This window comes from Carassius gibelio, chromosome A7, assembly GCF_023724105.1.
Source record: "Carassius gibelio isolate Cgi1373 ecotype wild population from Czech Republic chromosome A7, carGib1.2-hapl.c, whole genome shotgun sequence".
Taxonomy (NCBI): Eukaryota; Metazoa; Chordata; class Actinopteri; order Cypriniformes; family Cyprinidae; genus Carassius; species Carassius gibelio.
The window spans coordinates 15,889,501-15,912,261 of record NC_068377.1 but is presented as its reverse complement, the minus strand read 5'-3'; the positions used below and the strand labels follow the sequence as shown (position 1 = coordinate 15,912,261).

Below are 22,761 nucleotides of genomic sequence, written 5' to 3'. Positions count from 1 at the left end.
TTTATTTTTAAGTAGTCCAGTGTGCTACTTAGGCTACTACTTATGTTTTCCAGGCAAATCCCCTCAAATGACAGAGATGATCCATATGGAACACATACATTTTTTATTATTATTTATTAATTTTTAAGGGAGAGTGGGAGATGGTCAAGATAATTTAATATAGAATATTACTAGAATAAAAATATTGCCCTCAAAAATCACATTTAAACATAATCAATGCACATATATTTCTAAACCTTCCCTGATAATTCCTAAAATTATAGGGGTTCGCAAACTCACGAGAAGGCATTACTATTTTATGAGGTGGTGATTTTGTATGTGTACAGTGCAATTTTAAGAAAGAAAGAAAAAAACAACAACATGAGGTTCAACCCTAAACCTGTGGTGCATGATCAGATAATAACCTACTAAACCATGCAAATGTAGAGTTTGCACTTTATGAATTCGCAGACCCATAAAATAGTTACGAATTGGCATTAAAGGTTTTTGGACAAACTGTGAACCCTGAGCTTCACAGATGTCAAGTATAAGAGACAGGCCAATCATATTTTTACAGCCGAGTCGTGATGGCTGCCTTATAGTGAGCATATCATGACATTCAGCGGGAGACAAATGAGCATGACATGAGTCATTTCAAACACTGCAAAACAAAGAGAAAATGTGCGTATAATCACCTGAGAACCAAAAAACATGCTGTGTGTGTGTATTGAGACGCTGAAGGCTGAGCTCATAAGTGACTGGTAGTTTCCTTCCGAGGGGCTTTTAACTGTCATCTTACTGCATGACCTCAGGAGCAGAAACCTGCAGATACTGACATTACAATAAAGAGACAACAATAAGCCAACTACCTGCAATCAGGCTTTTGTGTCTTTTGTTTTCTTTTGTGTCTCTCTCTCACTTCTTCACTATGCTTCATTCTTAAGTCCCCCAAAAAATGTCAGCCAGGTGTGTGCCTTCATTCTTTCACCAATTATTCTCCAACGACCTTGACTTTCTCTCTCTTACTCGTCCCAGTCTCCTTTCTCTTTCACTTCTCATCAACTCTCCGTCTTCCTTCTTGTCGTATCTTCCTGCATTTATGTGTCTGTGATGGAACTTCTGAGAACTTTATCTTTGTGATTTATCACATAAAGCAGATCATGAAGCTTCACATGAAATGTATGGATATATAACAGTAAGATATGTTTGTTTTTTTTCTTTCTCTCTTTGTCTAGCAAAGTGTACTATTTTGCTGTCAAACTCGATGCTCTTGTAAATGGTTTCCTCACTCACCCCTTGAATCCTATTGCAAGAAAACATTTGTGTGGGACGTTTATTTTTAGTGAAGCTACTTGCCACAGTTCACTTTCCTATGAAGTTTATGCATATGTTTGTTCTTTCATTCTAGCCTGCTCTCGCTATGGCCTTGGTGTTCCGGAATGGCACTGTTTTCGGTAAAAGATCAACACAGTCGTACATACTGTCACAAAGCAGACATACTTTTTTCCTTTTGAACACGCTACAGGCATTCCTAAAACAGAGTGCTCTATGCGAAATAAATAATTCAAACAAAAAACAAAACAAAAGACAGAGTAAGGAGCAAGTGTCTGGCGCAACAGCACTATTTATGACCGCAGGGGTTATAGGGAGTCTTGGGAGAACAGAAAGTCACTCACAAACAGACACTACATGACTAAAACTATGTTTTGACCTCCTACATATCACTTCCACATCCAGTATCATCACAGAGCATTGTTTTTTCTTCAACCAGGGCAACCAGCGACCTTTAGTGTCATAGGTATTTACTCATAAATCATCTAAAGCAGGCAGTGGAATGCTTTTATCATAAACAACTGGATGAGTTTTCTTCCCAGAGTTCATTCTCTCCACCTCCTTTATTCATCCCTTCTTCCCTCTGCAGATCCAAAGTTCATTCTTAAGTCCCCCAAAAAATGTCAGCCAGGTGTGTGCCTTCATCTTAGCTCATTGTCTCCACCCCTCCTAGAGATATATCACGGGACTGTGGTTTGAGGCTTGACAAGTAAAAGAACATTTCCTGAAAAATATTTTAGAAGCTCAGATTGGAAATTAAATATAATGCATCAACCAGTTCCCTTTCAAGATCATTGGTCACACTCTGCAATAAGACTCAACTGGTTAACAGTTAATGCAATAGGTGTTGTGAGGTGTCATGAACAATGTTTTTTTTTTTTCTTTTGTTAAAAATATTAATTTATCTAGTTAATGCTAATATATAAATATATGCCACTGTTCAAATGTTGGTGGGGAGGGGGGGTATATTATTATTCTATTTTAATATACTTTAAAATTTTATTTCATTATTGCAGTGGCAAAGCAGTTTATTTCGTATTTTTATATAATCAGGGCTGAAATGATTATATGTTTTGCTGCGTTTGTGAAAAACCATAATCCATTTTTTCAGGATTATTTGACAAAGAGAAAGAAAACAACTATAAACGTCTTTACTGTTACTTTTCATCAATTTAATGCATACTTGCTGAATAAATGTATTAATATTTTATTGACTCCAACTTTATAATACATTAGCTGATGTTAATTTATACCACTCGAAATATAGAAAATGAACTACAATAAATAGAAATGAACATAGATAAATAAATTCTGTTCATTGTTGGTTCATGACACCTAATACATTCAATTAACTAATACTGTTAACAAATTGATCCTACTGAAAAATGTTGCCAAATCATTTTTCTTACCTCCATCTCTGCTTCACATCCCATCTCTCTCTTTTTTTCTTATATCACCACATTGCTACACGCATTCGTCTCCCTGCGTACCAGGGCACGTGACAGCGCTGTCTCACAGCATTCACCACACACAGTATGGCCACAGTGACAACTAACGGTCAAAACTACGCCTTAAAAGTGCTCTGCATCCTTTCTCGTTTTCTTTTTAAATAAGCCATAACTAGCATCTGCTTTCCCAAAGACACCTGAACATCAAAAAGGAACAACTTTATTAAAAGCTTATCTTTGAATCCTTCCCCCATCAAAGGAGAAAAAAAAAATGTTATTGCTCCACATTATCATGGTGTTTTTTTTTTCACCCTAATTCTATAAAATCCACATACCTGACATAAACCTTTCCTACTCTTGGGAGAAGTGTACGAACAAAAGATAAATCCTGTCTATCTATGCAACCACAAGCTGACCTGCAGCAGAGCCCTGCTCACCTCCAGACTGCAGACCAACACACAACAGCGATACCATGTGATTTTCAGGATGTGATGTCAATTTTACTGGAGGTGAGGGCTGGGTTGGAGAGAGCGTTGTGGAGGACAAGGAAATGCACGAGTCCCCGCATATCCCATGAGCTTCTCAAGCACTGATTCCTGGGGTCCATCATTTGGGGAGGGCTGTTATTCTACTGGGACCATGCGGAGAACTGGAGGAGACCACAAAAACCCCCAGACATCCTGGTCCCTTGTTCCGTCAGTAGTTAATTGTCTCACTACAGTTCAGCTATCCCGCGGTGATGTGTCTGTTAATAAGACAAACATGTGTTCGAACACGCTAAGAGTTATAGTGGCCTGGGCCTGCTGTTACATAATATCATTTACTTTGTTCATTACTGTTTTACATTATTTTCTACAATGACTTTAAACATTTAATTTTGTAATCCTCTTTATCATAGCTCATTTTCTAAAGAGTCATTGTGATTTTATTTTCTGTGTTACTTCACATGTATTCTCCCATCTCCCCGGGAGGCATTACAAAATCCGGGGTGCAGAGCGATCATTGGAGGTGGTTTTGCGCAGTCGCACCCCTCGGCGAATAGATCTCAGCATGTCCTCACCCTCCTGGGGCACTTCAGGATCAGGTTGGGACTCGGGGCCCGGTGGGGGCTGGTTTGGAAGTGAGGGGAAAGGATACTGGCCCTCACCTAAGGCATGAGCGCTGGCGACCAGCTCCCCGATCTGCTCCACCAGACTGTGGCGATTGGCAGCCAGCAGGTGATCTTCTTCACCTGGCTGGCTGTAGACGCTCATCTCTAAGCCGCCTACACCCCCTGAGCCCCAGGCTGTGTTAGGCAGGCTCAGCCGCTTTGGAGAGGCCTTCACATACTCCAGCGCTCCCGGAGAGGCATCATCCGGCACATAAAAGACACATTCTTCACTGCCCACACGGGCGGGAGGGCCTGCGTACCCGCCAGGTGAGTCAGGCACAGTGGGGGTCTTGACTGGCACGATGGGTGGGCGTATAGGAATAGGGCCAGCACTGGAGAGGGTGCGCCTCACCCCAGGCTTCGTAGACGGTGTTCGGCGAATGGTGGCTGTCCCGGGGATACCGCCCCCTCCGCCGGGTGGTCCGCCCAGAGCGCCCACTCCACTGGGCAGGCCTGCCGTGCTGGCAGGGCGCTTAGTCTGTATCATGCGCCGGTAGTTCTGGGCGATATTACTGTGACGGGGAATTGTGGAGGATTTATCGAAATCAGCCTGACCGTTAGCCTCAGTGTCTCCGTTCACGGAGTAACCATCGTAATCGGAGCCTAACAAAAAAAAGAAAGAGAAAAAGAAATCCCACTTATAACTCGTCAGTTCTTATAACTTCAAATAATAATCCGTAATATCTGTTTAGGCCCAAGCACATCAAAGCTGATAACTATAATAATAATGACAACTATAACTTTTAAAAATCATTTTAATTCTAAGAGAATAGAGACGCCACAGTTACCTGTATAGTGAAACTTATGAAAGAAGTAGTGGAACAATACTGATAAAATAATTTTTAGAATGATTTCATAGCTGATGAATGATAAGAACATTGATATCTAATCAGAATCCACCTGATTTTAAAGCGTTTCATCATTTAAAGGGGCAGACAACACAACTGTAGCATGTGTTTGTAATAAAGAAAGCATTATTGTGCGTTGTTATGGACGCTAATATGGTTAGCCTTATAGTTATCACTTTTGGTGTGAACAGGCCTTTACTGAAAACGTGAGTATTTTTGACTGTATTACCCTGTGAGGGGATGGTATCTTCTGAGCAGGATGGGGTGGTTGTCTGAGTGCTGTATCCACTTGAGTACTGAAGGGAGTCTCGGCTGCTCTTCTGCTGCTCCATGCTGAGGCCTCGTGTCAGGACCATAGCTAGATCACTAGCGGCCGGGGAAACCTCCTCACCATGCTGCACCATTACACAATACATACAGACAGTTACATCAAGCACAGACTACATGGATGTTGCTCAAAGTGTGTGCATACAGTGGGTACGGTATTCAGTATTCAGACCCCCTTAAATTTTTCACTCTGTTATATTGCAGCCATTTGCTAAAATCATTTAAGTTCATTTTTTTTTCCCTCGTTAATGTACACACAGCACCCCATATTGATAGAAAAACACAGAATTGTTGACATTTTTGCAAATTTATTAAAAGAGAAAAACTTAAATATCACATGGTCCTAAGTATTCAGACCCTTTGATGTGACACTTATATATTCAAATCAGGTGCTGTCCATTTCTTCTGATCATCCTTGAGATGGTTTTACACCTTTATTTGAGTCCAGCTGTGTTTGATTAAACTGATTGGACTTGATTAGGAAAGCCACAAACCTGTCTAAGACCTTACAGTTCATAGTGCATGTCATAGCAAATGAGAATCATGAGGTCAAAGGAACTGCCTGAAGAGATCAGAGACAAATTGTGGCAAGGCACATACCTGGCCAAGGCTACAAAAACATTTCTGCTGCACTTAAGGTTCCTAAGAGCACAGTGGCCTCCATAATCCTTAAATGGAAGACGTTTGGGATGACCAGAACCCTTCCTAGAGCTGGCCGTCCAGTCAAACTGAGCTATCGGGGGAGAAGAGCCTTGGTAGAGAGGTAAAGAAGAAGCCAAAGATCACGGTGGCTGAGCTCCCATGCAGTCGGGAGATGGGAGAAAGTTGTAGAAAGTCAACCATCACTGCAGCTGTCCACCAGTTGGGCTTTATGGCAAAGTGACCCGACAGAAGCCTCTCCTCAGTGCAAGACACATGAAAGCCCCGATGGAGTTTGCTAAAAAAAAAACACCTGAAGGATTCTCTGGTCTGATGAGACCAAGATAGATATTGTTGGCCTTAATTCTAAGCGGTATGTGTGGAGAAAACCAGCCACTGCTCATCACCTGTCCAATACAGTCCCAACAGTGAAGCATGGTGGTGGCAGCATCATGCTGTGGGGGGGTTTTTCAGCTGCAGGGACCGGACGACTGGTTGCAATCGAGGGAAAGATGAAAGACAATGACCCTAAGCACACAGCTAAAATAACGAAGGAGTGGCTTCACAACAACTCCGTGACTGTTCTTGAATGGCCCAGCCAGAGCCCTGACTTAAACCCAATTGAGCAACTCTGGAGAGATCTGAAAATGGCTGTCCACCAACGTTTACCATCCAACCTGACAGAACTGGAGAGGATCTGCAAGGAGAAATGGCAGAGGATCCCCAAATCCAGGTGTGAAAAACTTGTTGCATCTTTCCCAAAAAGACTTATGGCTGTATTTGATCAAAAGGTTGCTTCTGCTAAATACTGAGCAAAGGGTCTGAATACTTAGGACCATGTGATATTTCAGGTTTTCTTTTTTAATAATTGTGCAAACGTGTAAACAATTCAGTGTTTTTCTGTCAATATGGGGTGCTGTGTGTACATTAATGAGGAAAAAAAAATGAACTTAGCAAATGGCAATATAACAAAGAGTGAAAAATTTAAGGGGGTCTGAATACTTTCCGTACCCACTGTATATAGACCTAGACTTTGAATCCTATGAAATTGAATGTAACGGTTAACTGCGACCTGGTTGAAAATGTATTCAAATATGTGACGATTCAAATCGGTTGACATGCTAAACAAATTGTGATTCAATTAAGGGTAGGAGTTTATATGAATGTATGTCTGAGGGGAACTTACTGTCTTTAGAAAAGTTTAGGTGTTTTTTTTTTTTTTTTTTCATCTTGCCTCTGTATAATGCTTATTAAAGTTCATAAGTGCAGCGCTGTTTTGTTTACAGCGGAAACCAAGCAAATGTTGTAAGCGCCACCTGCTGGCAGAGAGTTAATCTGTCTTATTCAGCTTCTCTGCCGTTTTTGTTTTTCTGCCTATATGTTTTTTTATTTAAAATTTCACATTACTGAATTTAAATCATTCTGTTTTTGCTTCAAATTTAATCTAATTTAGATTTTTTTTTTTACTGCTCATGTTGCATGTATGAAGCATCTTTTTGTTTGGATCTTGATGAAAATGCAGTTGCCTCTCATTTTAAATGGAAAGAGCACAGATAAAGCCTTATTTTGTTTATATGAAGAGACTTCTTCTATTTGGGGCTTGTTTTAAAATTTCAATTTAGTTTTGATTTTTAGATTTACATTATAATTAAACTGTCATTTAGCAGACGCTTTTATGTAAAGCGACTTACAAATGAGGACAACAGAAGCAATCAAAACCAACAAAGGATCAATAATATGCAAGCGCTATTTTAGTATATTATTATAGTGTTACATTTCAATTTCACAAAGAAACGTGCAGCATTTTGTTCAAGTAATAAAAAAGAACATTTAGTTCATGATTGGTCTTAAATGTCATTTTGTAAAAAAAATAACAACAAAAAAATTTGATTGACTCAAATCGTGAGTTGACTGAATTGTTACATCCTTGAAACTGAATGAATAAAAAAATTAACTAAAATAAAATTATAAACTTAAATACCATTGTAATCATTTAAGCAAACATATTATTGTAATGTTTTTATTTATGATACAAAACTGAAGTGCATTTTAAGAGACTTTAGCTTGCAGAGTTAGAAATAGAAAATATTAATTTCTACCTGATAAAAATTTTTAGAGCTCGCCATAATTGACATTATAAAAATATTTAAGTAATATCTAAGAATTTATTCGTTTTCAAGGTTCATCCAAGTATAGAAATCACACTTAAAAAAAAAAGCGAACGGGTAAATTTTGTCTTCGCCACACCAAATGATGAATGTTTAATATACAGTGAAAGTCACCTTAGCAGCGATAGTGGCCGGGGTCATCCTTGGCTTCTGGTGGTCTTCCGAATGCATCCCAGAATACCCCTGTGACTGAGGAGATGTTTCTGCCTCCCTCAGCCTATCCAGTGGCTCCTTCCTCCTCTGAAGTGTGCTGGCCAGCGGCTGCTCACTGTAACCTATCTTGGACCAGTCCTGAGGAAGCAGATGCGGTTGATTCAGGTCAGTGTCTAGCAACAGATGCAACGGTCTCAGGGGCGAGAGAGAAAAGACTGGCCCACGATCCAGCAGTTTGAGTGTCCTTTCAATAGATACTTTCTTATGTGTTTTAGAGAAAACCCAATCTCATTGTTTGAATAAACTGATAGGTACCTTCCGTGGTCTGCTCGGTTAAGCAAATCTCACAGCCAGAGATTTGAAACCAGCATCATGCACCCAAAAGAAAAAGTGTGTTAAAAGCAAAATGAGGTAATGAATGAGGTCAAGCAGAGTGAAATCAAGTCAAAATCACTGTCAGTAAGTGTTATTCAGGAGACACATATTTAACACTCACACAAAAAGAAGAGGAAATAAACAAAACTGCAATGAGAATTGCCAATGGAGACAAACCTTCCAGCAAGGAACCTTGGATGTGGGAGAGGGTGTGTTGGATCCAGGGGAGCGGTTATAGGGTGGGGACGCAGGAATTATGACAGAGAAAGGCCTGATGGAGCCAGTGTGAGAGAGAGCAGGGCGGAAGGTAGCGAAGGACGGGCCAAACTGCGGAATGGAGAGATAAGATCGAGACCGTCAGAGTAGCAAGGGACCCCCTTTCCTTTACTCATGGGCATGGGAGCCTTTGTGTGTGTGGCTTTGCAGATACATGCTGAGAGTGGCAGGGAAGATCAGATCTGATGACAGCACAAAGACGAAACCCCAGAGAAGACCCCAACCTGCCAGTCAGCAGCAGAACCCTTACGGGTCCCACAGACAATACAAAACACTGACAAGCCAAAACAGTCCACCACTGACAGTTTCAGCACATGCATGTCTTATGGACAGAGTACTTGATACTTACTGTGGTCGGAGAGCTACACTCACTAACTGACTGGCAGGTCTCAGATGCCTCCGAGGACGCTGAACTTGATGACTTCTGTAAGAGAGACCGTAAAAGATGGGGTATCAGCAGGGAACATTTAGAGGGCCTTCATCAACGTTTCATTTTTGTGGAGATTAGTGGTACTGCTTGCAATAAATGGACACATCATAAATAGGAAAAACACATTTTAAATTAACAACAGTTTTAACCGAAGGACTTGAAGTCCTTCAGCTTGGAAAATGTAGTGTTGGCAAGTGAATGAGTGTTGGAGAGGAGAAGAGGGAGAGAAGAGTTTGGAGTCAGTAAAATGTATTTATTTATTTGATTTTTTTATAATAAGCAAATACTCAGCATGGATGTATTCAGCTGATTACAATTGTTACAAAAAAAAAAGTTTCAAATAAATGCTGTTCTTTAAAAAAATGAAAAAGTGTCACATTTTAAAACAAATATTTAACACCAAATATGCATATTAGAATTATTTCCGAAGGATCATGTGACATTTATGACTAAAGTAGGCTAATGGCTGAAACAAATTAGTGTAAAATGTATTCAAATAGAAAACTGTTATTTTTAATTGTATTAACATGTTGTAATATTACTTTTAAATGCATCCTTTGAGAGCATAAAATAAAAAAACTTAAATTCAATTACTCCATACACAAATAGATGTTTAATGTGAAACACAATGAAACACACGATAAAAAAACAAGTAACGATTTTTTGTATTCCTAAAAGTTATATCCCATTTTTTCAGTATAGTTTAGCACTTTATTTCATAGTTATTTTTTTATTTATTTTTTTTATTTTTGCCATTTAATTGTTGTTTTCATATCTACTGCATTACTTTAAAGGTGTGTTTTTATGCTCTAAACATTCAGGTAAAAAAATAAAAATAAACTAAATAATAAAAACAATAGAGAGAGAAAGAGAGAGAGTCTAGAAGCTACTTCAGAAATTTAAGGCTAAAGGTAAGTTACAGCATTCAGAATTAAAACTGACAATGACGATGCCATGCCAATATTTCCAACATTTACAACTTAAAAGTAACGCTAAAAAGACTCAATAGGTTGTTCTTTCCTGTGCTTAACCTACCATCTAAAAAACAGATATGCATGAATCTTGAACACTAGCTGCTGTGTTTCTGGATTTTCTATGGGTGACTTTCAATACACTTATCTTTCATTGTGTCACACCTCAGCCATGTGTTTGTCTTTTCTGTCCATGGTCAGAGAGAGTAGCATGTTAACTCCAAAAAAAAGCACATCCTCTGTGTATATATTGTAAAGCCTATGTTCCACATAAAATGCTTTACAAGCAAATTTCAAGCGCTGCACCACTTCCTATCACAATTTTCCCACTTAAGAATAGTTTGACATGAAGTGGTTTATATTTCTTGTCCACAAGAGGTCACTATAATCTTTCAGATGCAGTCAGGGAATGTTGCTTCATGTTTGAAGAAGGGACACAGATGTGTTTCCATCACAGGAATAAATTACATTTGAAAATATATTAAAATAGAAAACAGCTATTCAAATTATTCACCATTTTAGTTTTTACTGCATTTCTGATCAAATAAATGCAGCCTTGCTGAGCATAAGAGACTTCATTCAAAAACAGTAACAGTGCTGTATATACATATCATAAATAAATATTATATAAAATTTTATAATATTATACCACCCATTTAAAACAATGAAAAGAGTCTTCGAGGGATTAACTTACAATGTCTTTACAATGCCACGCACTGTATAAATCTAGATCTATAAACATTCAGATCTGTTTAATGGAGCTTTTGTCTAATGCATATTTTATTTTACATTTTTTTTCATAAATATCTTTTGTCATGTCAAAAAATAGGCTCTATACCTTCATGTTACCAAAATGTCAAAAGTACCATGAAGGCAGCAGGAAGAAATAGTGAAATAAATACCTGGCTGGTTATATCGCAGGGCATGGGCGATGGGGGTTTGGAGTAGACGTTGGCGTCCTGGGAGATGAAGCCGGAGTCATGTGAGGAGACGCTGCTGAGGCGGTGTGCAGCGGTTGTTAGCGGCTGGGCAACGCTGCGGTAGTGACAGGATGAACTGGGTGAGTGAGTCTGAGAGCCACCAGAGGATCGAGAGGCGCTACTATGTGTGCTGTTTACACTGCTGCAGGGGCAAGGGAAAGTGCAACAGGACAGAGAAGCGGGGTGCAAGGGAGGGGTACGGTCATATATGGACAGGTACAAGTGTGAAACACACCCATAAGATTAGAATGAGCAGGCAAGGGTTTACAGGATGTAAGGAACATGGTTGACAGAAGAAGGCAAGAAAAAAAAATCACATGATAATGATTAACAAACATTTGAGGGGGGGAAGCAATGCAATTGTCAGTGAAAAAGAGATGGACAAACCAAGGTCTCGAGCAGTGATGAGGTTGATGGGTAAGGATGGAGGTCAGGGTGGGGGGCAGAGGGAAAACATAAGACAAAGTTTGACAGGTGTGACACAGATTGAATGTTGTGTTCAGATGTGTCGGACTTGCGCAGCCAACAAACCTGAAGCAACCTCCGTGACTCACAAACAAACACAGACAGGTACTAAATGACTATTAAAACAGGAAGCTTTAATTGGCCCTGGAGCCAAAGCAAAACACTAATGGTCTAATCAAGAACTCCACAGGGACTGGCTATGTAAAAGTGATCTTAAAAGGCTTTCAATTAGTTTGAAAGCAATCATTTCATATTTAGGGTTACAAACAGCACAGGAATATTTGGACAAATTCTCTTGCCGATGTTCTTAACGCTAATGTTAAGAGAGCAAAGCACTGAAGTTACATTAATCAGACACAACTAATTGCTAGTGAATTATAAAAGCAATAACATCATATTAAATGGGCTACCTTAGTCTACTTGTGTTAATTATAATTGTAGGTAATTGCTATGTTTCATCAAACGGAATAAATGGATGAATAACATGATTTAATAAGCATTAAGCTGGGCCCGTTGAAAGCAAGGCTCTTACAGAATTCAAAACAACATTTTCATGACTGCAGTCCTCTGTCTCTAATATGTTGTTGGGGGTCACATGTGATGTCAACATACAGTGAGATTGTGTAGCGCAGCAGTAGCATTAGCAGCCCTCTCTTTCTCGGTACACACACACACACACACACACGTGCATTCAAAATATACACACACTCACAAAATATAACCTGGCTGGAAATACAACAGCTAGTAGCCAGTAGCTTGTTTCTAGGTAGTTACGCCCTTTAAGGCTTAGTTCACTCAAAAACTACAAATCTGTCATCATTTACTCACTCTCATGTCATTCCAAACCCATAAGATTCCTGTCTCTTTTGAAGTCCATTCCACCAAAACTTTAACACTTCAAAAAGGCTTGAATAAAGATGATTAAAAGACTAATAGGTTTAAAATGACTTGAGGGTGAGTAATGGATCAAACTATGCATTTAAAATGGTATGATCAACTGGCTTGTTTTCTGATCCGAGACAGTCTACAAGCTCAGACCAGCTTAGACCAATAAAATACCAGCCACCATATCCCCAGACACAGCATAAGCTTTATTTCCCAACAGGGCAGTTAGTTGCAAGTACAAGATGCCATATTTTATAGTAAATTATATTATAATTTTGCAACAAACAGCAATGTTCAAAGCAATTACAACGACGAAAAGCCAAGCAACACAATACAAGGGCCAAGCAACAAATCTGTTCAGCAGAAAAAAGGCTTATAACCAGAAATAAAGATTGAATAAGTGTGCAAACATTACTTGCAGCATAATGACTCTATTTCTTATCACTCTCGCTCTCACCTGCACATGCTGCTTTTCCTGGAGCCGGAGCTGTTGGGAGAAGAGGGGGGAGTCTGATAGGACCAAGAGTAATCTGAGCCCTTAAGGTCTTTTATTACCTGAATGAAAGAGACAGAGAGAGGCAGTCTTAGTGCTAATGGCATTTTTTTTTCTGTAAAGCACTGTACATGTTACACGGTGACTGGAGTACATAAGAAGCATGTGCACCTGCTCGCTGGCCGGGGGCAGTTTGTGGGGGTCTGAGGTTAACACGGTGAGGTCATCAATAATGGCCTGGAGATGAGTGATCTCTCCTAACATGGCAATCTCTCCATTCTAACAACACAAGGACAAAACCACAAGTTCATAGATCAGATCACAGAGCATCATTTTTGATTTAAATCTAAAGACAGGTTCCTCATTAACACTAGTATATACAGTAAGACGAACAAAACTTTGATGAAACGTTTCCCCTTCACTTAAAAAAAAAAAGTGAGAGTGAGTGAACTGCATATCCAGCATACCCGTAAATACAAAATTTTACTTTCTATTAATCAGAATATATATATATATATATATATAAATATTTATACAACAGTTCGTTCTGGTTCTCAAATCTGAGAACCTTGGGATATTGGTATCATACTGGTATCGCTACAGGAACACCCTTTCACTGTTTGTATCACTCCGCTCCGCGTATTTCTCACAGCGCGTGTCAGACAGACAAATTATGATACTAGAGTAATTAAAATATATTAATAGAAATACAAAGTTATTTTACATTTTAATAATATTTCCTAATGTTGCTGTATTTTTGATCAAATAATGCTGCCTCGCAAGGCATAAGAGACTTCATTTACACTTTAACTGGTGTCCTTGTTACAGAGTAATGTGTAAGGGCTGAGCAGCTGTACAGTTCACATAAGTGTTGCTGAATGAGGTGTGCTGTACCACTACAGGCTGCAGGAAGCTGATGAAGGTACAGAAGCGTCCTCTCTCCTCCACTAGAGCACGCCGCACTGCCTGCTTCTCTGTCTCCTCCATCAGCAGGTACATGTCATTCACGTCCTGCATTGCGCTGTCCAGCTGTGGCTGAAGGTCCCCCCGGCCTACAGGAGGCAACAGAGAGCACAACAGAAAAGAAGGAGAAAAAGGCAGAGGGATGAAATAAGATGAATGGCCAAAGAATGAGACGAAACAGAAGATTCAATGGAACAACTGGATGAAAGGAGGCAGAACACAAGAGAAGATACAGCATTAGAAAAGAATCATTCTCTCTTCCAGCCTCCAACAATACGGACGTAATGTGAACACAGAACAGAACGAACTAGTCTACTCCGGCTAGCAGCTACACAACAGACGTAGACGGACGACTCTGAACTCTACTGTCGAACATCTACACTTAATGAAACACATGGAACCTCCCAGAGGAAGTTAAAAGATTAACTCATGCAGACTAGATTGTTAGAAATGGTCGCGGCCTTTGCTTAGGAGGCGAAGTCAGCTATCCACAGTAGAACTGCTTCCAGGAATACAAGCAGCATGCATGCTGGGACGGCATCGGCAAAATCATGCACAAAGCAAACCCTCAGGTGTTACAATGGGAGAAAAGAAATAGGCTGTGATCTTGAGTCACTCGTTACAAGCGGTCAAGCCAAAATGTCATGTGGGGGTTAAATCTGATGACAACAGAACTGTCGGCAGACATGTTTGGGACCTTTTCGAGTCGAGGCTGGGTTAAAGGGCCATGCAGAGCGTCGAGGTGAGAAGAATCTAAGAGAGCCACAGATTGGAGTGAAAACAAAAAAAAACATACTTACCCTGTAGCTCTATAGAGGGAGAGTAGATGAAAACGAGAGAGAACACAATGTGGGGGGAATCCGAGAGAGAGTAAAGAACAGAGAGATGCAGAAAAAGAGAGGAGGGAGAGCACTGTGTTAGGGTTAGTATTAGAAAGCAATTCAGCTCATTTCACGGCCAAATTATTTCAGAAAAGCCAAACCACCACGGCAAATCTCAACCAAATCAAATGTAAAAATCTGCAAAAAAAAATGACGATTTAATGCACAATGGACCCAAAATAAAATCAAATAGGTAATCTTATCAAACCGAATGGTCTTAGAAGGAATGGAGATGCCTGACTTAACTAAAGAAATAGGCAGTGTTTCCTTTAACAATGGAGTCTTCCTAGTAACACAAAGGATTGTCATCCTATCTTCAAAAGCAGAAATTATTGGCTGCTGGGATATGAACACGAACTGCTTAGCAAATGAGGTGAGAGTTGCACTTCTGCGCTTCGGCCAGCAGAGGGGGCTGCTTACATTGTTTGCCTCAATCTCTAGTTATTTCAATCTATGCAGCTTTAAGGACACTTCCGAGATTCAACCATCATCCATTGCCAACCATGAGAGCCACTAAAACACATTCAACACTGATGGCATACCAGCAGCAGATTGTTCTGAACATCAAATAAAATATCCTTGACTTTTTCCCAACACATTTCTGCTTTGCAATAGACCAATGTTATGTAATATTTCTCCATTACTTTAACTGACATCAAAACACTTGTATGCTAGTATATGTGTTGCTTGTGGTCTTATTTCGCAGAATAAATAGCCCAAATTTGTTGTCATGCTTAGCATGTCTTAATAATATTGTGAAAAAGGTGTTACCTTTCCTGGCTTTCTTCTGTAATTTCATGGTGTCTGAAGATTTCTTCTTTATTTCATGACGAGACCGTTTGTACTCTGTAAAAAATAAAATAATAATAATAAATAAATACGAAATGTGATAACACTTTACTTTACAGTCCTGTTTTCCTGCAATAGCTGGATAATAACTACCAGTACTGTAGGTACTAACACTGAACCTACCCCTAAACCTAACCATAACCACCCATGTAGCTACCGTATACTAACAAATGCTTTCTTGGGTAAGTACACTTGTAAGTAAATGTACTATAAAAAAAAAATGTAACCGAAAATTTTTATGCTGTCTACTTTGTAAGGACTGACATAGTGTGTATATGGACTTAAAGGTGCTTAGTCACCTTTGGCATGGTCCTTGTCCAGCTGATTGGCAGTCTTCTTCCAGTCTTCAATACGGTCCTGTAGAGGGGTGATCAGGCTCTCCATCAAAGCACTGAGAGCAGCGAAGAGAGGATCGTGAGGAGTCAGAGGTTCTCATTCAATCACAGACCAATATAAACATTCACAAGGAAATATCATCAACCCTGTGGGGGTTCAGAGCACGAGAAAATGAAGGCTTTGGTTTACAGCGTGGCTTAGAGTCTGAGGCATCCTTTCATTAGACTGTTGAAGTGAACTATCAGCAGATGTCCTTTAATGAAGTGTGAAAAGTGTGTGTATTGTTGTGTTCTCTTGTCTTGTCAGTGTCAACAGACTTTGAGAGTGAATCTTTGATTATAGTGTGTTGTGATGTTCACATTTGTGCACATGCCAGAGCTGAGTATCAAACAAATAAGAAAGAAAAGTGACCAAAATCAACCAATCAGAATCAAGCAATCCAGAGAGACATGTACATAACAGTGTTGCATAATAGACACAACTCTGTAATAGACACGCCTCTGTCAGTTCTGTATCAAATTCATAGCAATAATGTTTAGCTCTTGTTTGTGCTCTGTTATGTTCTTGTGTTGTGTATAATCATATGCATAAATGTATTTGTGTTTTATATATATATATATATATAGGCTTTTAAACTATGACACAGGAAGCAGGTGACAGGAGAAGTATGGTCGTACTTTGTAAAATGGCGTAGTTTGGCCTCAATGCTGCGATGCCTCATACACATGCGGGTCAGAGCTGATCCGATGTCTCTGGTGGCACCTACAGGAGACACAAATGGTGAAAAAACTGTCATAACATCACTGAAATTACACAAAGGAAACACTTCCAGTTCAATGGCCAAAACCAGTATGGTGAAAACAACCACTGCACTCCAGAATGTTGTAAGCTGCACTTTAATCACTAGAGTTTTAAAGACCACCGAGTGTGCAAGCTCAAGTCATTCAAATATTTATTATTAACATGGATCAGTAATTTGTACTTGCTGCAGTTCAAATAAAGTGGTTTCATTTAAAAGACTCCCTAAAGTGTGCGTGTAACCTGTAGCCACGGTGTACATAAGACTATTTTTAGTAGCAGGTTGGAAAAAAACGTTTGGAAAATCCTGACCCCAGTATTTAGAGAGGCAGTGTGCTTTCTTCCAAAGAAGGTGGCCTGGACAGCTATTATTTCACCGAAGTGTTTAAACATGTCAAGCTGAACCGAACTGTTGAACTGAGAAGTCTGTAAGTGTAACCGCAGCAGTTCTTCAGATTTAACTGTACCGTGACCTTCAATATAAGAAACAAATGATCATTTACCATTTAAAATCACTGTGTATCTCATATGACTGTGAAAATTTGACTGGCAAACTAAAGCCATACAGAGTTGGCCTAGTCCCATGTCAAAAGCACACACCCTAAAAAAAATAAAAATCAACACTTACCCTCAAAAGGTAATGTGCCTTAAACATTGGGTTGAAGATCAAAAATGTTTTACCATGTATGGAAAATGATATAGACATATATCTTTACTGGTATTTATCCTGTATAATCCCTTCAGCCCGTATTTAGGTTACATATAACACCCAAAGGTAATTTTAAGTACTTTTATTACTTTCATTGGTCTTTCATATCTCAAGAGTCTAATTTACACAACTGAGAGTAGAGGATTATACAAATCCATTCAATATGAATACCAAATGCAAAAGTGCCATCTGAAATGGTCATCTAAAATTAGCATTTTTATCAGGCTCCTATATTTATGTCGAGTTATTTCACTTTAATGGCATATAAAGGGAACTACACATTGCCATTAAAGTGAAATAACTAAACATAAATATTAGAGCCTGATCAAAAAAATGCTAATTTTAGAAGAACATTTCAGACGGCACCTAGAGGGTTTTGCATCCCCTTACGAAAGGAAAATATATTTACCAATATATTTCTTAAAATATATTATGATATATAGTAATATATTATTTTCCCTTTTTATATCTAAGATATTATATATTTTAAAACATTTAATAATATATTGATGACACATATATTATATAATATATTGCAAAATATACAAATGATTGCCGCTTTCAATATATTGCAATATATTGGAAAAAATAAATATATATAAGAATATATGCCTAATATATTACATGATATTTTCCAATATACTGCAATATATTTTTGTTTCATAAGGGTCTGAACTCTTTATTTCTTCTCCATTTAATCTTATTGATGTCTATGGGGAACAACTGAGATTTAAGAGATTTGTGATTTTGTGATTTTTCTTTCCTATGCAGCTTTAGCTTTTTTAGCTAGTTAGCACTGAATGATTTGCACACAATCACAATACATTGCATACAGTACACACAAATTATGTTAATGTGCACATAATTGTAACTGTTAAAACCAAAAGACCAAAAACAATTAATCAAATATATCGATGCATATAGTAGGCTACATATATAGAACAAACATATATCATTGACATGTCTTTTGACTCTTGTGTCTATTATCCATTGGCATTTTGTGAAAACAGTAATGTGTTCACGAACACAGATTTTCTGCATGGCCGCTCTGAGCGCAAAGAGTTAACCATGCATGCATGCCAACACACACACTCAGAAGCGCACACATGCATACAAACATAGTGTTACGCCAATGAGATTCCGGTAAGCCACAAGAGAAGCTCCATTCATAATTAACACATTCCTGCCTCATGCCTCCTGTTCTGCCCAGCAACCATTCATTAATCCATCCATCCCACAAAGACAGAGCAGAGTGAGATGATACAGTGTCTAATGACAAAGTGCCACTGTACCTTAAAATAATGCAAGAAAATTACACAAGACAAAAACTTGGAAAGAGAAAGTGTGAGAATGGAAAAGGAGCAAGTGAAGTCTTCTTCACATATTTTTAATTGCTTAAGAATTGAAATCCTTTAGTGAGACATCCTTTTTTTACTAGTAATTATTCATCAGATTGTCCTAACTCAATCCTCAATGCCACACAGATGTTGGACTTCTCTATTCATTTAGTCCAAATAAACCCTACCATTTTAACAATCGTCTGCAGGCGTACATTGAGATCTGCCTACATCCAATCTTATTTATCTAATTTTCATCTAATTATCTTAAGTCTATTTAATTTAAATGTACATCAAAACATGGAAGGTGTTGTCACCACAGTAATCTGTACAGAGGGGCAGTATTCAGAGTGCTGTCGCCTCCATCTGTTACAGCAGACTGTATTTACTGTTGGCCTCATCGCCAAGACCCGCACTGCCCCACTATAGCCCACACATACTGATTTTTTCATGCCATTCAGTCACCACAATGTGAAAAAGACTATTCTGAGAAAAGATGAGTGGAAAGAGCGCAAGTTGACAAGCACAAGAAATTATGAGAAGAGTGGATGAATTTACCATATTCCACATGAATGTCTGTATTTGTCTAAACGATTTCTCAGTGCCCAGACAAAGTTTGAGATTTTCGCATCATAAATACAATGAATATCAAATTAATATACATTTAAAATCTCATTACTAGGTATGCATAATATATCAAGACCACTAAGTTATGTCGATGTTACTTTACATTATTACTTTGTTGTTATTGTTGTTGTTTATTGGTATCTGTCCAAACTGTATACTGTACACTACCATTCAAATGTTTAGGGTCTTTACAATTTTTTTAAAGAAACTAATTTTCAGCAAGAATGCATTAAATGAATGAAAAGTGACAAAAATAAATAAATAAATGAAGCAGCAAAACTGTTTTTAACACTGATAATAAGAAATCTTTCTTGAGCAGCAAATCAGCATGTCAGAATGATTTCCGAAGGATCACATGACAGTGACCCCAAATGATGGTAGAGTACATTGTTCCAGAGTTGTATATTTTAGTGTTCGCACTCATTACCCCTATTTTTACTTTTAAGGATCAATCAATCTTTAAAAACAATGATAATTTAATAATACTCTTTATCTTTTAACAAATCTCAAAATAAATAAATGTGACTGTTGTGTGTTTTATTTTTAATTTATTTAGAATTAATTTTTTGAAAATATGAATATAGGCCATTTATTAGTTACTGGCCATAATGTGAAAAATAATTGACCTACTACAATCATGGCTGATACCAATAGCAATCCATCCCTACAACCGTGCATCATAATAAATCACCGGTTGTGCACTCCATATACACTAGCAGAAATTCACACCAACACCTGATAATAACTGTGTGTGTGTGTTTTTGTGTCGGCATGTACTGTATGATCATTTTCCATCTGAGACACAAATGGATGAGATCAGTCTGTTGGGAATTTCTTCTGTGGCTTCTGAAGCTAATTGAATAGAGTAACTGGATAAACAAGGCCATTTAGTTGGCTGACAACCAGCAGAAAGACATACATAGCACTTACAGAAGAGAGAGAGAGAGAGAGAGAGAGTCATGTTTATGATGTTGAGTTGTGGTTTTACAAATAAATAGCTGATGTACGAGGTGCATTTACTCAGCTCAAGTTATCATCGTTGATCTTGACTTGCTGTCTCATGATAAAACAAATCTGAAGATGACAACAGTGAACGCACACAATAATCAATATTTATTGTAAAGGTATCTTTTCTTAATGATATCAAGGCTGCTGTGAGGCCAATCAAATGTAAATTCTTCTGTCACTTGGTACAACAGCTCTAAGATAGTAAAATCAGGCCAACAGTGACAGTGCCCTCATAAACTATAAAACAATTCACATAAAAACATTCAGCTTATGTGACATTAATTATTGTGTATGCCATTGTTCTTTGTAGCATAACAATACCTGTACTGCAACGGTTTACCACTATGTAAACCTAGGTCATCAGAAGCAGCTGAGCAGCAGTGGCACAAAATAGGAAATATACAGCAGAAGATGTAATGAGACATATACAGTAAAGAAATGAAAACAGAAACGGATCTGCTAATGTTCAAGTAAGAAACAAATTATGAGTGTTTTCACTCTGTTTGGGCAGTTAGTCAATTTCTACTGTCCAGCCTCTCCTCTGTTTCCAGGGCAATACCAGGATGACAGGACACCGCTACAACATCACTACAGCAGATTTCTTTGTAATGATGCTGAAATCAAATGACATTTTTACAACTTTTATGTTTGTTGGCATTTTCACTCAATATAATAAAGTACTTTAATGAATTGTACCAATCAATCAATGTAGCTCAAGTGGTAGAGCATTGCATCAGCAGCGCAAGGTTGTGGGTTCGATTCCCAGGGAATGCATGTTAGGTAAAAAATGGTAGCCTGAATGCACTGTAAGTTGCTTTGGATAAAAGCGTCTGATAAATGCAAATGCAACGCATAAAAAAAGAAAAAAAAAGATATTTCTTCAGAAATTGTACATTGTTTTGTAGAAATTCATACAGATTTGCCGGATTGGCAAAAACGTAAAAAAAATTATTCTCATTTATTAAATATCATGTAATGAAATACCAGCTATACATTTTCCACCACAGAAAAATAAATACAAATAAACATTAGATTATGCATTAAAAGTGATTTTATTATATATTTTTTTTCCACCTGTATTGTTCTTTCCCTCCCCAGCTGTTTCTCTTCTTTCAATGTCCTCAGTACTCGCCGAACCCTTCACCACCCATTAGAAGTAATTCAGACATCCCTTTTGTTTCTCCGTCACGAGACCTGATGATGTGTGACACATGCTGCCTCATGACTCCCCGTTGAGCTGCTGAACATAAAAGTCACTCAGAGGCTTCAGTCTGCAAGGTCTCAAACCCTCACACACACCAGCCTCCACCTCCACAACATTCCTGCCCTCATTTCACCAGACCCAACATCCTCTGATGCACACTTTTTCCTACTAATAAATGACTACTTATAGTCATACAGGTGCTTTATACGTGTATCTCAATCAAAACAACATACAGTAACACTGGGATTCTGACCATAATTACAGAATTCTACTGTAAATCATGTTCACTTCATACTGACACTTTACTAGAATAGCATTTGTGGTAATATGGTCTCCAATAGTACAGAAGTATAAATATAGATCATAAACCACCTCTCTGGCTGGAGCCACATCAGTACACTCATGAATAAACACAGAACAGAGCTGTCTGAACAGATCAACAATCACCGAGGAGGCAGCTGTCAAACAAGAGCTGTATATGAATAAACCCACAAAAGAAAAAAAACATTTCATTACATTTCCATACACATGCAGCATCAAAAATAAATAACAAATCAATTAAATAAACTTTAAAAATTCCAATATTTTAAATTATTATTATTTTAAAGCCTCAACTTAATTCAATCATTCAGTGAGGAAGAACAGAGTTGATTTACCTCCTTCACATTAAGCAAATTATTCATGAACTACCTCAGTAAGGTAATGGTGTTATCATCATTTCCACTCTCCCTGAATCATATGCAAGTGAATCCTCTGCTTTGCTCCTATTGCTTCATGCCCTTCTAGCTCATGCTTTGCCATAGCAACAGGAGACAAGAAATCCGCTGACGGATCTGTGCCCGCCCCCTTTCTTCTCTCTGCACCATTCATATAATGCAAACATGCCCTTACACAAACAAACATACTCACATATACTAAACAATTACTGAACAGAGCTTCTATTAATGCTTCACACTGAGCACAGAAGTGTCACAGTGATAGCATGTTTTAAATACAGGCAACAAATAAGAACTAGAGATTATGTAGAACTGGGTCCCAAGGGTCAGATGTAGGGTGTAGTGGGTTCTTGTTTGCTTGTTTGTACAGTATGAATATAAGTTCCAGTCGTGTAAACCACACAAGGTGGCCTA

At 38.3% G+C, this 22,761-nt stretch overlaps 1 protein-coding gene across 4 annotated transcripts in view; it reads right to left on the bottom strand.

Annotated features, from left to right (window-relative positions):
* Window positions 1–97: 97 nt before the first annotated feature.
* LOC128016667 (protein MTSS 2-like) overlaps window positions 98–22,761 on the bottom strand; it is an 86,126-nt gene continuing 63,462 nt past the window's right edge. For 2 of the 4 annotated variants that reach the window (XM_052601352.1, XM_052601353.1), the window contains 12 exons: window positions 16,626–16,710; window positions 15,912–16,003; window positions 15,535–15,609; window positions 13,814–13,971; window positions 13,091–13,198; window positions 12,884–12,981; window positions 10,999–11,131; window positions 9,045–9,119; window positions 8,597–8,746; window positions 8,006–8,182; window positions 4,987–5,152; window positions 98–4,512 (listed from right to left, as the gene is read on the bottom strand). In XM_052601352.1, coding sequence (XP_052457312.1) covers window positions 3,734–4,512; window positions 4,987–5,152; window positions 8,006–8,182; window positions 8,597–8,746; window positions 9,045–9,119; window positions 10,999–11,131; window positions 12,884–12,981; window positions 13,091–13,198; window positions 13,814–13,971; window positions 15,535–15,609; window positions 15,912–16,003; window positions 16,626–16,710 — 2,096 coding nt within the window. In that variant the 3' untranslated portion in view covers window positions 98–3,733. The remainder of the gene's footprint in view (window positions 4,513–4,986; window positions 5,153–8,005; window positions 8,183–8,596; window positions 8,747–9,044; window positions 9,120–10,998; window positions 11,132–12,883; window positions 12,982–13,090; window positions 13,199–13,813; window positions 13,972–15,534; window positions 15,610–15,911; window positions 16,004–16,625; window positions 16,711–22,761) is intronic. The other 2 variants (XM_052601354.1, XM_052601355.1) reach the window with 1 other exon arrangement.